We start from the raw sequence: 15,565 nt of genomic DNA on the forward strand, positions 1-15,565 counted from the left end.
AACCCAGCTCTGAAGCTTGGGTCACGGGTCTCCTCTGATGAGAGTCATAAAAGGGGCAGGAAGCGTAAGCCCTCCCACCCCCGCCCCCCGCCACAGGTGGCCGTGAGGGTTAAATGAGAAAAGACAGGGAGCTCCTCCTGCGTTAGGCTTGCCACAAACACGTCCTCTTCTCTTCCCTTTTCCCAAGGCTGAGCTGCCTCCAGCCCCGGCCTGATCCCAGCGAAGGCGAGGCGGGGAGAAAGCACCAGTGCAAGCGCCCGTGTGGGAGCAGGGAGGCCAGCTGCCCGGCCCAGCCTCCCCTCTGGGTCAGTCCTGATGCTAAGTCAGACGCCCGTCCTCAGGCCCAGTGCTCCATCTTCCCTGAGGTCGTGGCCTTTTTCAAGGGCAGGAAGCAGGCAGAAAGGGGGATCACCCTTGGGAGATGTGCCATGTGAAGCTTAGGACCACTGTCCACTGCTCCCAGGACACCCAGCCCTTCTGCACCCTGCGTCTGGTGGAGGGGTCGCTGGCTGTGGTAGACACGGCTTCCACCGGCTGTGAGCTCCCAGAAGCACCTCCAAGCCGCCTAGCCCTTGTTCTCGGCTTTCCCAGGCCTGTGGGAGGTGGGCGTTTCTCCATCACCGGAGCGTAGGGGTGCAGGTCAGAGTGGTACCCACTCGATGGAGAGAGCTCACCTGAGAGGGGGCCTTAAAGAGATGCAGCTGGAGGGGTGACTGATGCCGGGGGGACAAGTGTCTTTGGGGCCTGGCCAGGCAGCTGACCCCTAAACCTGAGTTTTGGCAAGCCCCTCATCCCCACCCTGAGGTGCGGGGTTGTCTTAAGTTCCAGCTGTGAAGCTGGAGAATTGCTGCAAGTGAGTCACCTCAGGGTCACCAAGGGGAAGACAAGCGTCCTCCACGTGGCATCACAGAGCTTCTTGGGAGGGATTCCAGGAAATAGGGAGAATTTTATTCTCACCATTTTTATAGCTCTAATGAATCTGAATACCCTGAAATGATAATAGCACCGTTAGATAAAAGCATTCTAATCAATGGTATAAGTTTAATCTTTGAACCCTGCAGCTGAAATGTATGGCAGGGCTCCCTTCCCCTCTGTTAATTGCAGAATAAACCCATCGGAAATGAGAACCATCTTTTTTCCATGCAAGGCTGGGAGTGCTCCTGTGTTGTTTACCTGTGTGGTTCCACGGGAGGCCCCCCGACTGTGAGATGGGTTTGCAGAGGTTACACCAAGTAATAATAGGCATAATAGGAGCTCCCCTTGTGTGGGCTCTTTGTGCAGGTGCTCGCCGAACGCCTTACCCCTCTCCATAGGCCATGGGGTAGGCACCGCTATTATCCCCTTTTTCCATTGTAGACTCTGAGATGCGGAAGGGTTACAGAGAGACATCCAGGGTCCCGTAGCTGGAGAGTAGTCAAGCCAGGGGGCTTCCCAAGTGCCTCAGTGGTAAAGAACCCACCTGCCAATGCCAAAGACACATGTTTGATCCCTGGGTCGGGAAGATTCCCCTGGAGGAGAAAATGGCAACCTGCTCCAGTATTCTTGCCTGGAGAATTCCATGGACAGAGGAACCTAGTGGGCTTCAATCCATGGGGTCGCAAAGAGTCCGACATGACTGAGGGACTGAATAACGACAAGCTGAGCCAGGACTCAGATCCAAGTAACCCCATGCCAGGGGCCCAGCTTGTAACCCACTGTCCAGAACTTGCAGAGTGGGAAGAACATAGAAGAATATCAGCTCTCAAGAGGGAGGTGGCCTGGCCAAGTTCAACCGCAAGTTCCCGTGTCTGGTTTTGGTTTTGTTTTGTTTTTTTTTTTCATGGCTCTGGGGCCTCCTGAAGGTCAGACTCACCGCCCAGCTCTGGGGCCCGGGAGGTGAAGGGGCCCATCCACAATCTTCCCGTGGAAGACACACGAGCCTGGGCGTCACCACGCATGCAGCCCCTGTCTGTGTCTTACCTGCTGTAAGGGACGTAAGCCCAGACGTCTGGGGGCCCTGGCGCTGAACATCAGGAAGAAAGTTACGAAGCCCATCTCTTTGAGCCCTGAAGAGGGAGCAGGCAGGAGGGAGACTCTCTGGCTGATGTACAGTGGGCCGGCCAGCTGGGGAGATGAAGGCGGGGTGCTTGGGACACACAAACCCCCGCTTTCCCCAGGCTGGGCCCCTCCGCCCTGCTCACCACTCCCCAGGGCCGTGTCGAGGCTCGGCTGCCCTGGCTACCCTGGTGGCTGGGCCCCTCCTTAATCAGATTAGATGTATATTCAAACAAATTGATGATCCGTTCCATTAGATGCTTTTTGAACATGCTTTTCTGAGCGAGAAATCCATTCGGCTGCAGCTGTGGAGGCCGAGGTGTAATTGACTGCCGCGCCTTCCCAGGCCCCCAGCGTCAGGAGGTGCCTGGTTTCCTGAAGGTCACCGGTGAGGATTAGATTAAGGAGGGCGAGGGCCTTCTTTCCTGGCTAATGAAGCACTTGGCATGCAGGCAGCACCGGGCTGAGCTGGGCCAGGCATCTGCTAGGAGACAGGAAAGGGGCATAAATTAGCATCTCATTTGTGGGTGAAGCAGGGAGGGGAAGGGGAGCTGGAGGGGAGAGACCAAGGGGCTGGGGGGGCAGGAGCAGGCAGGCGCGTCAGGCACGGGGTGTGAGAAGAACAGCTGGGGAGCCTGGCATCCCCTGTCTGCCTGCTAGCATCTGCCTGCTGCCTGTGTACCCGGAACATTTCTAGGGGGCGGGGCTCAAACAGACTTCTGCATGGCGCCCTTCAGGGGCCCCAGCTCCCTGCTCCTGAGCCCCGGCCCTGGCAGCTCCCAGGCTCAGCACGTCCCTGACCTGGGTTTCAGAGGAAAAGGCATCGCAGGCGTGGTGCAGAAGCTCCAGCTGCTCCTACCCCGGTCCCAAACCTTTGCTCAGGGCCTAACAAGCCATCCCGAAGCCAGACTTGGCTCTTGAGCCAGTTTGAAGGGAGCTGAATTCTAAAAGCTCAGACTTGGGACATTCAGGAGACAATGGGTTCTGTAAGGGGGTGTGACCACGTCAGGGGAAAATAGGTGGGACGGTGATATTACCCCTGGACCCCATTTCCCCATCTCCTCCTCCTCCTGTGATCACCTCCAGGGGCCTGAAGAGCAAGAAGGAGCATCCACAGGGGTCAAGCACTGTGTTCTGAACTTGACATATGTTGGCTCACTTAGTTCTCCCAGGAGCCTCTGGGGCAGAGGTTGGAATCTCTTGCATGAACAGACCAGTAAGGCTGGGGAGGTTACTGTGCTCAAGGTCACACTTTACTTGGCGAAAAAAGGGCATTTAAACTCAGTTTCTTGTCTTCCACTGGGACCTTCAAGCCAGCCCCCTGGGAAAGGGTGCGCCTGGGGGCTTGGGTGTCGAGCAGAGCTGTGAGATGGGGACCCCAGGTCTGCCTTTCCTTTGCAAGAAGCCCCCAGGACACCAGCCCCTGCCTCATTTTACTTGACCCCTCCCACCCACATCTGTTCATCTTCTGGACCCTTTGAAGTCTTATCCCCAGGCTTCCCTGCCTGCACCACACTAGCCAAGCCCACCATAACGCTCACCCCTAGGTGGACCGCTCTTCCCTGGGCGATCGTGGCCTATTATCCTTCCAGAATCCTCTGGACCCATGCCTGGCCAGCCCATCTGGTTCCCCCTCACCCCCAATCTAGGCCTGAGCCACGACATTGAAAGCAAGCCAGTGTAGCCCATGCTTGTGACTTCCAATCCCTCCGAGAGGCCACCATCCCTCACGTAGCCCCTGTGAGGCCACAGGTCGGGGTGTGAAGAGTGGGACAGCTCATAGGGAGGCCCCAGGTCACCTACAGAAAGATCCCAAACTGTGAAGCCTGCCAGATCTGGGTTTACGTCTATGTGGCTAGGTCGTACAACCGAGTGTTCCTGAGTTTCATCTGTAAAATGGGAACAAAGGTAGCACTGGCTTGAGAAGTCCCTGTGCCTCTTAACTGAAGCGATGGACGTAAAGCACTTCACGTGTGGGGAGTTCGTGCGATCGTGTGAAATCAAGGCAGCGGGAATAGAAGTGTGGGGAGAGGAGGGTGGAGAGGGGCCTGCTGGGGGCCGCCGCCGCCTCTGACCTGCGCTCCAGCCGGATCCAGGGCGGGGACCAGTTAGGAGGCCACGAAGGTCAATCCAGGACCACGGAGGTCAGTCTAGCCTAGTGCAGAGGCTAGGGGGTGGTGAGGCGAGAAGTTTGCAGGAATCCCAACCTGCACCCTGTCCCCAGCTTTCCAGAGAAGTGGAGATGGCTGAGTAGCAGAGGCTGTGGGGTCTTTCAGAGCTGGGGAGGGGGTGGTCCAGGCTTGGCGCCCCATGAAGCGCCAAGATCTTGGCGCCAGTCAGCAGCATTAGTGGCGAGTGGAGGTTCTCACCCTGGCTGGCATTCCCAGCCGGCGGGGGTCTGGCTCCAGGCGAGGTGGGCTTCCCAGGGCTGAGCTGGCTGGGAGGTCAGATCCCAGGAGACATCGGGGTAGGCTCCGGAGAAATATGGCCTTATTGTGCTAGGGGCTGAAGGGAGGGGAGAGGTTAAAGCTGCGATAAGCATCTGTGTGGGACCATTCCGCCTGGCGCTGGCAGTGGAAGAATGACGGTGGGGGTGTTTAGTGGGAATTCAGAGGAGCAGGCGGCCAGGGGCCCCTGTCTGGGGAACTAGGCGGAAGCCCAGGACTGAAGCCGCTTGCTCGCCTCTGTTGGTGGCTCTTCCTTGAGAAGAAGCTTAGGCTCTGGTGATCAAGGACCCCCCTCTCCGCCCCAAGCCATTCCACACCCTTGAGTCCCAGGTACACGGAAGACCCGTCCTCTCCTGCATGACCAGCTGGGCTGCCCGTGACCGCGCATCCTCTCCACTCACAAACGTGTTTGCATCTATGTGCATACATCTGATTATGAATGAATGAAAAGGGAGAGTCGCTCAGTCGTATTTGACTCTTTGTGACACCATGGACTATACATTCTGTGGAATTCTCCAGGCCAGAATAATGGAGTGGGTAGCCCTTCCCTTCTCCAGGGGATCTTCCCAACCCAGGGATCAAACCGAGGTCTCCCGCATTGCAGGCAGATTCTTTACCACCTGATTATAAATAAATAATCCATACCTATAGGGCACAGTGGGGCTTCCCTGGTAGCTCAGTGGTGAAGAAACTGCCTGCCGGGAAAGAGAGACTCAGGGATGTGAGGGCGATCTGGTTGCGACATCCGTCACCCCCATTGATCACCAGGGTGACTCGGCTGACCTGGCTGGCTAGGCCCGTGTCCCCTTCCTGCCTCACCACCCCGCATGCGTCCCTCCTGAAGCTGCACGCTTGGTCAAAGAGGACAGCCATCCCCGACAGAGGAGGACCCATCTTTGGTCAAGCATACGAGTAGCTGTGCTCTCTGTTAGACTCTCTAAGCCTGCTCTCGAAAAAGAGATGCAGCAAGGTTCTATCCCCAGGTCAGGAAGATCCCCTGGAGGAGGAAATGGCAACCCACCCCAGTATTCTTGCCCGGGAAGTCCCATGCACAGAGGAGCCTGGAGGGCTACAGTCCATGGGGTCGCAAAGAGTTGGACATGATTTAGCGACTAAACAGCAACAGCTTAAAACACTTTCTAAAAGTTACGAAAAGACACAGAATAAAAGTGTGGGCCCCTCCCTCCCAGCCCCAGTCCCCCAGTTCTCCTCCCTAAAGCGTCACTAAGCCCAGTGTCTTATGTGACCCTCTAGAAGAAGCCTGTGCCTGTACAAGCAAATCTATTTTTATCCTTGAAGAAAAAAGTGTGCCCAAGTGATAGCCAATTACACACCCCATTCTACAGCTTGCTGTTTTCACTTAACAGTAGGTCTCAGGATTTGTTCCAGAGCCTTTCGGTGCAGAGAATTCTACTGTTTGGAGGTGCAATCATTTCTTTAACCAGCGCCCTCTTGACAGACATTCAGGTCATTTCCAAGCTTTCGCTGTTACAAAATACAGTGTCCCTGGCAAAGCTGTCACTTGCATGTGTGTGTGTGTGTGTGTGTGTGTGTGTGAAGGAGAAATTCCTTAAAGAGTTGGTGGATGGAGGGGTGCATTTTTAGTTTTGATGGAATTGCCAAGCTGTGTGCATGAGGCCTGGATCTCCGCAGGCTGGCCAGCCCCAGGGTTTTATCGTGTTTTCAAATCTTGGCCAAAGTGATAGGGAAAAAAAACATCCTATTGAGTTTGCCTTGCCTTTCTCTTATCGCAAAGTTCAGCATCTTTGTGTTCCCAAGTTATTTGTAATTCTTCTCTGTGAACGGTTCATATCCTTTGCCCATTTTTCTGTTGGTTTGTTCATCTTTTTCTTATTGATTTATGAGAATATTTTTTATATCAGGAAAATGAGCTCTTTGTCCATGATAGAAGTTGCAAATATTTTCCCCCAGTTTGTCATTTGTTGCTTTTTGTTTATGGGTATTATTTTTTCTATCCATGCAAGATTTTTATAGAGTTGAAGGTATCAATCTGTTTTTATGACTTTCTGGAGTTTGCGTAGTACTTAGAAAGTACTTGGCAAATTCTTTGCTTTGCTGAGATTGTGTATTTTTAAGCCCCTGTGATTTTTCCTAGTTCTTTTAGAATTTCATTTGTTTTTGTTTAAAACATTGATCCATCTTGCATTTATTTTGTGGTAAAGTGTGAGGAGTAGATTCAGCTTGATTTTTTTCCCTCAAATGGCATCCTGGTTGCTCCAAGACCATTTGTTGAATAATTGATCTATTCCCCACTGACCTGAAATTCTACTTTAAGCCTCTCTTAAATATCCCGTATATACTGGGGTGTATTTCTAGACTCTGGTTCATCGCTTCCTCAGTCCATTTGAAAAAGAACACACTGCTTTAATGACTGCAGCGTTATGATATAGTTCGGTATGTGTGCTAATCTCTTCCGCTTGCCGTTCTTTTTCAGAATTTCCTTGTCTATTCTTTTGTGGTTTTCTTCAGTGTGAATTTTTGAATCATTTTGTCTAGCTTAAGAAATCTTCCATGTGTACGTTTTCAAAGTGAGGAAGAGTTGACGAGAATGACATCTGTGGAACGTTGATTCTGTCAACCCTTCTCCACTCTCCATTATCCCTTCCCCACTGAGGATGTGGCTAGCAGGGCTGTCGTGTACAGTAGTCCAAGTTGTGTACTGCACAATCCCAGAACTAAGGTTAAGAGGCTACTGGCCCCTGCTAAGAGTGTATGAGCTCTCCCCGCCCAGGGGATCTGCCCCCCTGCCTATATGATCAAGAGTAGTAATAACTGCCTCTCCCATAGCACACACCAGTCACTTGCCTTTCCTAAGCACTTTATATTTTTTAATTAAAGCCTCACAACAAACATATCCCCAGTTTACAGCTAAGGACACTGAAATGCAGAAAGTCAAAGTCATTTGCCCAAGGTCAATGATCTGTGTTACCCACCTGTGCAGCCACAATGCAGAAATCTGTTCCTGCACATAAGCGCATGCGCGCGCACACACACACACACACACACACTCAGACACACAGATACACATGCAATCAGAGTCATCCAGACACACACGTGAACACACAGACACATACACGTGAACACACAGACACACACACGTGAATACATACATACATACAAAGATACATACAGACGCATGCTCAAAGACATACAGAGACACACAGACACACACACACTCAGACACACAGATACACATGCAATCAGAGAGTCATCCAGACACACGTGAACACACAGACACACACACGTGAGCACACACACACATGAACACATACATACATACAAAGATGCATACAGACGCATGCTCAAAGACATACAGACACACACACACACACTCAGACACACAGATATACATGCATCAGAGAGTCATGGGAACACACACACATGGGAACACACAGACACACACGTGAATACACAGACACACATGTGAACACATACATACACACAAAGATGCATACAGACACATGCTCAAAGACATGCAGAGATACACACAGAGATACACACACACACACACACACACACACACACACACACACACACACACTGTTCCCACCAGCATCCTTTTCCCATCAGTCTTTCCTGCCACAGCTCACACACTCCCAGCCCCCCTGCCTTGGGGCAGGGCCGGCCCATCTAGGAAAACAGGCTGGCAGGACTCACTGCCACGCCTGCTCTCAGCTCTGCATGGGCCTCCCTCCCCAATCCCTGTATCCCGATGTGAGTCCCGACATGAGGGCCCTTTCGTCTTTGGGAAAAGGAGGTATGGCCGCATCTCAGGGTCTTGGGGCAGGGAGCCTTGGCCTCAGCCAGGAGGCCTTGTTAGGATCGCTTGGAATGAGGGAAGACGCTCTGATCTGGGTACCCAGCAGGTTCTCAGGAAAGGCTAACGCCCCATCTCCCCTCTTCCCTCAAGTCATTATCTCCAGCAGCCTCTGGAATCAGCCCATCCAAGCAGAAGCCATTTGGCTCCAGACTGGCGCCCCTAGGAGAGCCTGAGGAATGCATTGGCGACTGCGGATGTGGGGGGCACATGACCCGCGAGCTGGGTGGCAGAGGCCTGGGGTGTGGGTGCCGGGCGCGTGTGCCCATGTGCGTGTGCAAACATACCCGCCGCCCACCCCTCCCCTCCCCCACCGACTCCTCTGGCTCTGAGTCAGCCCACCTCCAAGGGATCTGATCTTTGGGGGCTGGGAGCGTTATTGTTTTAAAACAAACGAGGGATGACAGGAGCTAACAGAGGGTTTTTAAGAACGCGATTCAAAGGGCTCTTGAAAGCTGCTGGAGAATATGAATGCGCCTTTGAAGTGCGAATGTGCCCATTTGTTAAACTGAGAGGAGCCGGCTGCCTCCGAGGGTGGGGGATCGTTTTTCTTGGCAAATGAGGGCCTGCCTGCCTCTCTGCCCTTCGCCAGCTCCAGAGATACATGAGGACCCCAGAAATGGGGGACTGGGGGGTGGCAGACACCCCCTCAGGACACACTCTAGGAGAGGCGCCGCCTCGGCATCTTTAAGGCAGCGTGCTCACATGACCGTTGTTACGCGTGATGGGCAGACGTGCCAGTGAGCAGCGTCAGCTCCAGGCTGGGAACACCAGCGCCCGGGGAGAGAGGCCGAGGGCAGGGTGGTCCAGGGTGCGGCCCCTTGCACGTCTGCACCTGCCCTCCAGCCGCCATCGGACCACCCCTGGCCTGCCCTCCAGTGGCCCCCACAGGGAGGGTCTGTAGCAGGGTTGGGGTTCCAGGAAGACTCCCCACAGTCTGTAGTGAAGATGGAGAGACCTTGGGGTTGGGTGGGAATCTCTGCAGCCAGCTGGTGGACCTGGGCCCCAAGCCGACATTCAGCTTGTCCTGAGTTGTCCGTCTGTGCGTAAGCCCAGACTGAGGCTTTGTCACAAATGCGTAAACTTACCTGAAACCCAAGGATGCCCAACCCTGGTTAAATCTGAGGGTGAGAGGATAGAGCGGAAATCCAGGCCACCAAGCCCCACTGATCCTCCAGAGATTCCACCTGGGATGCAGGAGGGGCCCTGCTTCCCCAGCCCCTGCACACACCCCGACCCGGCCTGCCAGGCCGCATCTGGGTTCACTCCCTTCCACCCTTGAGTCACTGCCTCCCGACCCCAGACAAGTGCCCCTTTCTCTTCTCTGGCTGGTCCCATATCTGAGGCCTGAAGAATAATGCCTTGTGTTTTTCACTGTCTGGGCTCCTAGTGGGTTGTTAACTCTCAGACCGAAGTCTGTCTGGGGCATCAGCCAGTGCTGAGGGTGATGGAACCTCCTTCCCTGGCAGGAACACCAGTTCTCTGATGTTGGAAAAGAAATGAACGTTTGCAGAACATTTACTCTGGGCCAGGCACAGACCTAGAATTTTCACAATTGTTATCTCATTTAACAATGGGCTTCCCTGGTGGCTCAGGCAGCGAAGAATCTGCCTGCAATGCAATGTTCAATCCCTGGGTCAGGAAGATCCCCTGAAGAAGGGCATGGCAACCCACTCCAGTATTCTTGCCTGGAGAATTCCATGGACAGAGGAGTCTGGTGGGCTACAGTCCATGGAGTCGCCAGGAGCTGGACACGACTGAGTGACTAACACTATCTCATTTAACTCTTAAGATATCGCAGTGGCTGTTTCTCTTCCTGTGTCTCCTGATGGAGAAACTGAGACTCAGAGAGGTGAATGCGTGTCCACAGCCAGGCAGCTGAGCACAGACAAGGTGTGGTGCTGGGACCCCTCTCCCACAAGGCTTGGACGTCGGGTGCCCAGTTCTGGATTTGCCAGCAGCTTTCTGGCTTTGCGCACCGCCCACCCTTCGGGCAGGGTGATGGGTGGAAAGTGCTTGGATTTGGGTCTGGCAAGCTCAGAGGGTAAAGTGTCTGCCTCCAATGTGGGAGACCCAGGTTCAATCCCTGGGTCGGGAAGATCTCCTGGAGAAGGAAACAGCTCCCCACTCCAGTATTCTTGCCTGGAAAATCCCATGGACGGAGGAGCCTGGTGGGCTACAGTCCATGGGGTGGCAAAGAGTCGGATACGCCTGAGCGACTTCTCTTTCACTTTTCACTTTCAGGCCTGGATCTGACTCGCCCTGGTTGCAGCTCAGGGCTGCGGGGTCCCCGGGCCGTACCCCTGAGAGCAGGTGATCAGAGCCCCTGCACAGAGAGTGCTCGCTGGATGAGCTGGTGCACAGTGCTTCCTGGAGCTCGCTTCCCCCATCTCTCAGACGCAAAGGCGTCGAGTCCGCATGTGGGTGCCTTAAACCCATCTTCCTCTCCATTTCACCCTCATGGCCAAGTGCAGGGTTGAGTGCTCAGCCTGCAGGGCTGGCTGCTTGCCTTCCAGCTGTGTGACCCCCAGCGGGTTTCCAACCCCTCTCTGAAAGGTGGATTTGGATCCTGTCTGGCTGTGAGCTAGATCCGTGAGAGGATGTTAAAGCCCCTGGAACGACCCAGAACCTAGTAGTGCTTTGGTCCCTGTGTTGTTTCCAGTGCGGGCCCCTCCCCCAGCCCAGCCCCTCCCCTAAAACACAGGGCTGCTCAAGGGTGGGCGTGGAGGCCCTCTCCCCCTTGCTGCACCTCCCAGTTCTTTTGTCAACCCCTTCGTCTACTTCACTTCTGCCCCTTTTCCAACTGGCCAGAAGACAGAAAGCCTCTGTTTCCACCCAAAGCTTTTGGTCTAAGTGGTCCCCTGAAGCCCGGGGTCCTGCGTGCACTGTCTGTGTCAAGGGGAGCTGCGGGGGGCTCGTGCTTGGCTGGGCTGGGCCCAGGGGCTTCTGGGAGGAGGCCGGCGGGGAGAACCCGCTCTGCCTACGAGCCCTGACCTGAGTTCCGGCCCTTCCCGGGCACAGGACCTTCGCCCGTTCCCCGCTGCGCCTGCCCGGTCTGCCTCCCAGAGGACGGGCTCCAGGTGAGTGGCTGCAGGCAGGTGAGAAGTGGTAACCGGCGCCTCGGTGTCTCTGTTCCCCGCAGATGACGTGCCCCCCTATTTCAAGACGGAGCCGGCGCGGACGCAGGTGCATCTGGAGGGCAACCGCCTCGTGCTCACGTGCATGGCCGAGGGCAGCTGGCCGCTGGAGTTCAAGTGGCTGCACAACAATCGGGAGCTGACCAGGTTCTCCCTGGAGTACAGGCAAGCACGCCGCCCCGTCCCTCCCGGCTGCCAGGGTCCTACCGTGTCCTGCAGTGGTACCTGAAGGGGGAGAGGGCTGGGATGGCAGTTCAGGGACGCTCTGGGCCAGGGCTACAGGGGGGCTGGGATGGCGGAAGTTGCAGGAGGTTGGGCGGGGGGGAGTCAAGGCAGCCTTGCCCTGGGGTGAGAAGAATCTGCCGGCTAAGCCAGCAGAGGATGACTGGAGGGTGGGCTGAGGGCGCTGCCCCGATAGGGTGGTCCAGGCAGCCTTGGACGGGGCAGAGGAGCTCAATGCCAGCGTGAGCTGTGACCAGATCCCCACCCGCTCCCTACTAAGAAGATGCTGCTGTCTCAGGGGAGCTGTTGGAGGGGCCTGAGTCCAACAGAGAGCTGTGGCATGTGACTACCCAGGATCCATAAGTGATGGATAGATTCTGTTCGGGAGGGAAATTCAGGGGGAACACGGAAGTGGGGCCCCCTGGGCATTTGGACTCATCTCCGCTTCCTGCTATGGCCCTGCATGGTGCTGTGGGCTGGCCGGGCCTGCTTCCCCAGGACACGGCAAGTGGGGAGAAAGGGGAGCATAGAGAGAGAGAGAGGCTCGGGTCTCAGTGAGGGCAGGTGGAAGAGTGAGTGCGAGCCAGCCACCCCCGAAGCCGGACGGCCTCCAGCCTCTCTCCTGGCTCTCCCCCATTCCTGCTCCTGTCCCCCCATCCCGCCCGGTTTGATTGGCTCCCGACCCTGTGCCTGGTAGTTAATCCCGAGGCCTGATGGGCATAATCGGTTTTGTTGGGGAAACAAGATTGTCTTGCCCTGGGGATGTTGACACAGATCACGGATAGGAAGGCAAATGAGAGGAGGGGGATTTAATTGCTTGAGGATCTGTCCTTCCCAGGAAACCGTCCTTTTCTTCATGAAGCCAGCAAGCCAGCGTTTGGGGTGACCCTGGTGCCCAGGTTCCCTCTACCCCAACACTGGTCTGGATGGGCTTGGTGGTGATGCCGAAAACTTGGCCGCTGTACACAGGTGCCAGTTTGAATTTCAGAGACAGAGTTTTGAGTGAAGTAGAAAAGAATAGCTTTATTGTTTTGCCAGGCAAATGGGGACATCAGTTCAGCTCAGTTCAGTCGCTCAGTTGTGTCCAATTCTTTGCGACCCCATGAATCGCAGCACGCCAGGCCTCCCTGTCCATCACCAACTCCCGGAGTTCACTCAGACTCACGTCCATCCAGTCAGTGATGCCATCCAGCCATCTCATCCTCTGTTGTCCCCTTCTCCTCCTGCCCCCAATCCCTCCCAGCATCCGAGTCTTTTCCAATGAGTCAACTCTTCGCATGAGGTGGCCAAAGTACTGGAGCTTCAGGTTTAGCATCATTCCTTCCAAAGAAATCCCAGGGTTGATCTCCTTCAGAATGGACTGGTTGGATCTCCTTGCAGTCCAAGGGACTCTCAAGAGTCTTCTCCAACACCATAATTCAAAAGCATCAATTCTTCAGCACTCAGCCTTCTTCACAGTCCAACTCTCACATCCATACATGACCACAGGAAAAGCCATAGCCTTGACTACACGGACCTTAGTTGGCAAAGTAATGTCTCTGCTTTTGAATATATTATCTAGGTTGGTCATAACTTTTCTTCCAAGGAGTAAGTGTCTTTTAATTTCATGGCTGCAGTCACCATCTGCAGTGATTTTGGAGCCCCAAAAATTAAAGTCTGACACTTTTTCCACTGTTTCTCCATCTATTTCCCATGAAGTGATGGGACCGGATGCCATGATCTTAGTTTTCTGAATGTTGAGCTTTAAGCCAACTTTTTCACTCTCCTCTTTCACTCTGATCAAGAGGCTTTTTAGTTCCTCTTCACTTTCTGCCATAAGGGTGGTGTCATCTGCATATCTGAGGTTATTGATATTTCTCCTGGCAATCTTGATTCCAGCTTGTGTTTCTTCCAGTCCGGTGTTTCTCATGATGTACTCTGCATATAAGTTAAATAAGCAGGGTGACAATATACGGCCTTGACGCACTCCTTTTCCTATTTGGAACCAGTCTGTTGTTCCATGTCCAGTTCTAAGTGTTGCTTCCTGACCTGCATACAGATTTCTCAAGAGGTAGGTCAGGTGGTCTGGTATTCCCATCTCTTTCAGAATTTTCCACAATTTATTGTGATCCACACAGTCAAAGGCTTTGGCATAGTCAATAAAGCAGAAATAGATGTATTCCTGGAACTCTTTTGCTTTTTCCATGATCCAGGGGATGTTGGTAATTTGATCTCTGGTTCCTCTGCCTTTTCTAAAACGAGCTTGAACATCAGGGAGTTCACGGTTCACGTATTGCTGAAGCCTGGCTTGGAGAATTTTGAGCATTACTTTGGTAGTGTGTGAGATGAGTGCAATTGTGCGGTAGTCTGAGCATTCTTTGGCATTGCCTTTCTTTGGGATTGGAATGAAAACTGACCTCTTCCAGTCCTGTGGCCACTGCTGAGTTTTCCAAATTTGCTGGCATATTGAGTGCAGCACTTTCACAGCATCATCTTTTAGGATTTGAAATAGCTCAGCTGCAATGCCATCACCTCCACTAGCTTTGTTCTTAGTGATGCTTTCCAAGGCCCACTTGACTTCACGTTCCAGGATGCCTGGCTGTAGATGAGTGATCACACCACTGTGATTATCTGGGTCATGAAGATCTTTTTTGTACAGTTCTTCTGTGTATTCTTGCCACCTCTTCTTAATATCTTCTGCTTCTGTTAGGTCCATACCATTTCTGTCCTTTATCGAGCCCATCTTTGCATGAAATGTTCCCTTGGTATCTCTAATTTTCTTGAAGAGATCTCTAGTCTTTCCCATTCTGTTCTTTTCCTCTAGTTCTTTGCATTGATCGCTAAGGAAAGCTTTCTTATCTCTTCTTGCTATTCTTTGGAACTCTGCATTCAGATGCTTATATCTTTCCTTTTCTCCTTTGCTTTTCGCTTCTCTTCTTTTCACAGCTATTTATAAGGCCTCCCCAGACAGCCATGTTGCTTTTTTGCATTTCCTTTCCATGGGGATGGTCTTGATCCCTGTCTCCTGTACAATGTCACAAACCTCATTCCATAGTTCATCAGGGGACATAGCAGGCTCAAAAACTGTGTGTCCCAACCCAGGAGGATTTGGGGAGTTCTATAGCAGTGGTTCGATCCCTGGGTCAGGAAGATGCCCTGGAGAAGGAAATGGTAACCCACTCCAGTATTCTTACCTGGAGAATCCCATGGACAGTGAAGCCTGGTAGGCTACAGTCCACGGGGTCAAAAAAAGTCAGACACGACTGAGCTTCACTTACTCACTTACTCACTTACTTATAGCAGTGGTTCAAGGGTGGGGTTGCTGATCAGATTAGGGTGTGCACTCCCTTCATCTGGCTTTAGGTGGTCTCCTGATGAGTTTCTGTGGTTCTTGAGGTTATCAAGCTGTGACCTTCCCTCTGAAATGAAGAATGCTTCATTAAATACTTCATCTTCCTTTTATTGGGACTTTTCCTTCTGTAAGTGGGCTTTCCCAGTAGCTCAGTGGTAAAGAATCCACCTGCAATGCCGGAGACCTGGGTTCGATCCCTGGGTTGGGAAGATCCCCTGGAGAAGGATATAGCAACCCACTCCAGTATTCTTGCCTGGACTTTGTGTATGTTTGTCATTCAGTCGAGTGCGACTATTTGGACTGTTTGACCCCATGGACTGTAGCCCTCCAGGCTCCTCTGTCCCTGGAATTCTCCAGGCAAGAATACTGGAGTGGGTTTTCATTCCCTTCTCCAGGGGATCTTCCTGATCCAGGGATCAAACCCAGGCCTCCTGCATTGCAGGCAGGTTCTTTACCATCTGAGCCACAGGGGAGGCCAACACTACCGCTTTAATTCTGTAAAGAGTTCAAAGATATTGTTCTGTGCCTCCCTTGAGGTGGAGCCAGGACCCCACCC

At 53.4% G+C, this 15,565-nt stretch overlaps 1 protein-coding gene across 1 annotated transcript in view; it reads left to right on the plus strand.

Annotated features, from left to right (window-relative positions):
• SDK2 (sidekick cell adhesion molecule 2) overlaps window positions 1–15,565 on the plus strand; it is a 268,352-nt gene that overhangs the window by 114,499 nt on the left and 138,288 nt on the right. Inside the window, exon 2 of the mRNA XM_052657936.1 lies at window positions 11,462–11,621. Coding sequence (XP_052513896.1) covers window positions 11,462–11,621 — 160 coding nt within the window. The remainder of the gene's footprint in view (window positions 1–11,461; window positions 11,622–15,565) is intronic.

The sequence above is a fragment of the Budorcas taxicolor genome, chromosome 19 (genome assembly GCF_023091745.1).
Source record: "Budorcas taxicolor isolate Tak-1 chromosome 19, Takin1.1, whole genome shotgun sequence".
Classification (NCBI taxonomy): domain Eukaryota; kingdom Metazoa; phylum Chordata; class Mammalia; order Artiodactyla; family Bovidae; genus Budorcas; species Budorcas taxicolor.